Raw genomic sequence first — 2611 nt, 5'->3', positions numbered from 1 at the left:
TGTAAATGGTCAAGAGAGTCCTCCCCACTGGTTAATTGCGCTAAAATTGGTCTTAGCTACTTTGTGAGGGCCATCAATAGCCGCGCTTCGCATGGGGTCTGTATGATTAACTTCTCCTTCCTTTCAAAGGACTCTTGATGTTCCCTTGGAAGGCAGCTAGCCAATCAAAGCCGCACTCCAATACGTCACATGGCCAAAGGGACTAGCTGATTGGTGGGAGTGGAAAGGGGGAACAGCCCCTGTCGTTTTATAGACGACTCCATACAGCGCGTAAAAGCTACTGGGCACCGCTGTCAGCGCGGAGACGCATATTGGACACTGTACACTCGTCGACTCCATTTCTCTGAACGGGCCACACGGAGGTGCATGGCCCCATCCCCTTCTGTCACGATGAATCCTGTGCAGGGGTCGCCGTCCCAGGACGCCAAACAGCTTCATCAGAAAGAGGAGACGGATACGGAGGGCGAGGACAACCAGCCCAAAGACATGACCACTGAGAAAGGATACAAACCTCAGAGGACCAGCCTCCCGTTTAGCGTAGAGTCGCTGATTTCCAAGAATACCACCTGTCGGACTTCTTATCCCCCCTCAGACTTAGCTCAGGCCCTGACGAAGCCCGTGGTTGGGCAAGGCGTGCAGTTCTCTCCAAGGACTCTTTACGCGGAAAGCAAGGTTTCCGCGAAGGGCTCACCGGGTGTTTCCAGCAATTCCAGTGAGGACAGCCCGCAGTTTTGTGAGAAAGAGCAGAGCACTTGGTACCAGACGTCCTCCTTTTCTACTTCGCCTCGTAAGTCCGTCCCTCTGCTGCTTTGAGAAATGCAAGGTTACTTTTCCCACAAACATCCATGTTATACAGTCGATAATTAAGGCTGCCGAGAAAAGGCTTTATTAGACAACAGATACACAAAATGATTTGTTGCACCAGTCCTATTAGCTTTGCCCCATAGCTCTAAAGACCCTGCGGATATGTCTTTATTCTTTCTTGCATTCTGTGTTTTACAAAATGCAGATACATTATGGTAGTGTTGCCACTGAGCATGTGAAGCAATTTGGTTTGTTGGGTTATTTTTGCAAGCATCTTTATATGTGATATATACCCACAAATGCAGGTGGCAAGCACATAATAATAACTTCAATATACTTCAGCTTTATAAAGAATGCCAGCACAACTGAACATCATCAACAATATATTTAATATAGCCTACTTATGGAAGTTTGCGTTGTATGTGTTTGCATTTGATATTGAATCTTTGCCTGTTCACTGTCTTTATCAACATACGCTTCAATGTAATCTCACCGCAGCGATTTCTTTGTCATTTTCCAACAGGGAGCACAAGTCCACCTCAGTGTCCTTTAAGGAAACACAAAAACAACAGGAAACCTCGCACTCCCTTCACTACCTCCCAACTGCTGGCGCTGGAGCGCAAGTTTCGCCAGAAGCAGTACCTCTCCATCGCCGAGAGAGCCGAGTTCTCCAACTCTCTCAACCTGACGGAGACTCAAGTCAAAATTTGGTTTCAGAACAGGAGGGCCAAAGCCAAGAGACTGCAGGAGGCCGAGCTGGAAAAGTATAAACTGGCCTCCAAGCCCATGCTGCCCGCCTTCGCGCTGCCTCTCCCCCTCGGAGCGCACATGGGCTCTCCAACGTGGTGTCCGTCAAACGCCTTCGCGAGACCCAGCATGCCGATCCCAGGACTGTTCGGCGGACCCGTCACTTATGGGATGTACTACTTATCTTAGTAGTAGTGTCTTTTTATGTTTTAAAAAGTGAAAGTTTCTTCTTTCAATACACTTATGAACAAGGATGATGCGTTTTGTGCACCTCGGACTATTTTTAGGGGTTCAGAGAAATGTTCTAACCTCCAGAATTTAAAAAATATGATTTGGGTCACATTTTGCTATTTAATTGTGTACGTAATTGGACTTAGTGAGTTTAGTTGTGCGCATTTTAAGGCCAGTTCTGTGGATTGTGGAGGCCTACATTACTGAGGCAGGAATCCAAAAGTAAAAGTCAGGTTTTTAAACGACATGCCTTAAATATCTCTTTCCAGTCCACAGTAGTTTGTAAAAGTGTGTCCAGAAGCAAGTCTGCTGAGGCGGAGGTTTAAAAGCAAAAGAAAAGTACTTAAACAGAGTCAGTGCCTTAAGTGTATCACTTGAAGTATTACTTATCAATCAGGATTGACATTTCTGGTACGACTGCAGGTTCCCAGAGTTGCTGTTTGAATGTTTGTATTTCCTTACAGCAGTCACCATTTCTACGTCTTTTTCAAAACATGGAGCAAAATTATATTTTAGAAAAACAATGTGTATTAGATATTTTTGTATTATCACAACGTGGCCTTTCTGGGAGTGATGATAGATTTTCTTCGAGGTGTTTTGCTGTAAATGTAAATACAATGTGTAGAGTTCATAAAGCCTTGCTGCCTCGCTAGAAGAGCAGCAGGAAATGTGGTATTTATTGATAATCTTTGTATCTGTACTGTGTACATACATCCTTCTATCTAAGTGTTCAGTAACTTGTAAAGGCTGATTTTAGTAAATAAACATTATACAAGATCTGAAAGTGGCTTACTCATTTAAAAAAAAAACCGCGTTCGCTATTTTGTTG

The 2611-nt window shown here is 44.5% G+C and overlaps 1 protein-coding gene across 1 annotated transcript; it reads left to right on the top strand.

The window, feature by feature from the left end:
• The first annotated feature begins 294 nt into the window (after positions 1-294).
• On the top strand, positions 295-2611 carry LOC104943111 (homeobox protein MSH-C-like). Its single transcript, XM_010768429.1, has 2 exons — positions 295-787; positions 1328-2611. Exons 1-2 carry the CDS (start codon positions 367-369, stop codon positions 1738-1740), a joined length of 834 nt encoding a protein of 277 aa, XP_010766731.1. The 5' UTR covers positions 295-366; the 3' UTR covers positions 1741-2611.

This window comes from Notothenia coriiceps, unplaced genomic scaffold, assembly GCF_000735185.1.
Source record: "Notothenia coriiceps isolate Sejong01 unplaced genomic scaffold, NC01 NC01_scaffold00005753, whole genome shotgun sequence".
Lineage (NCBI taxonomy): Eukaryota > Metazoa > Chordata > Actinopteri > Perciformes > Nototheniidae > Notothenia > Notothenia coriiceps.
This window is presented reverse-complemented; position numbering and strand designations above follow the sequence as displayed.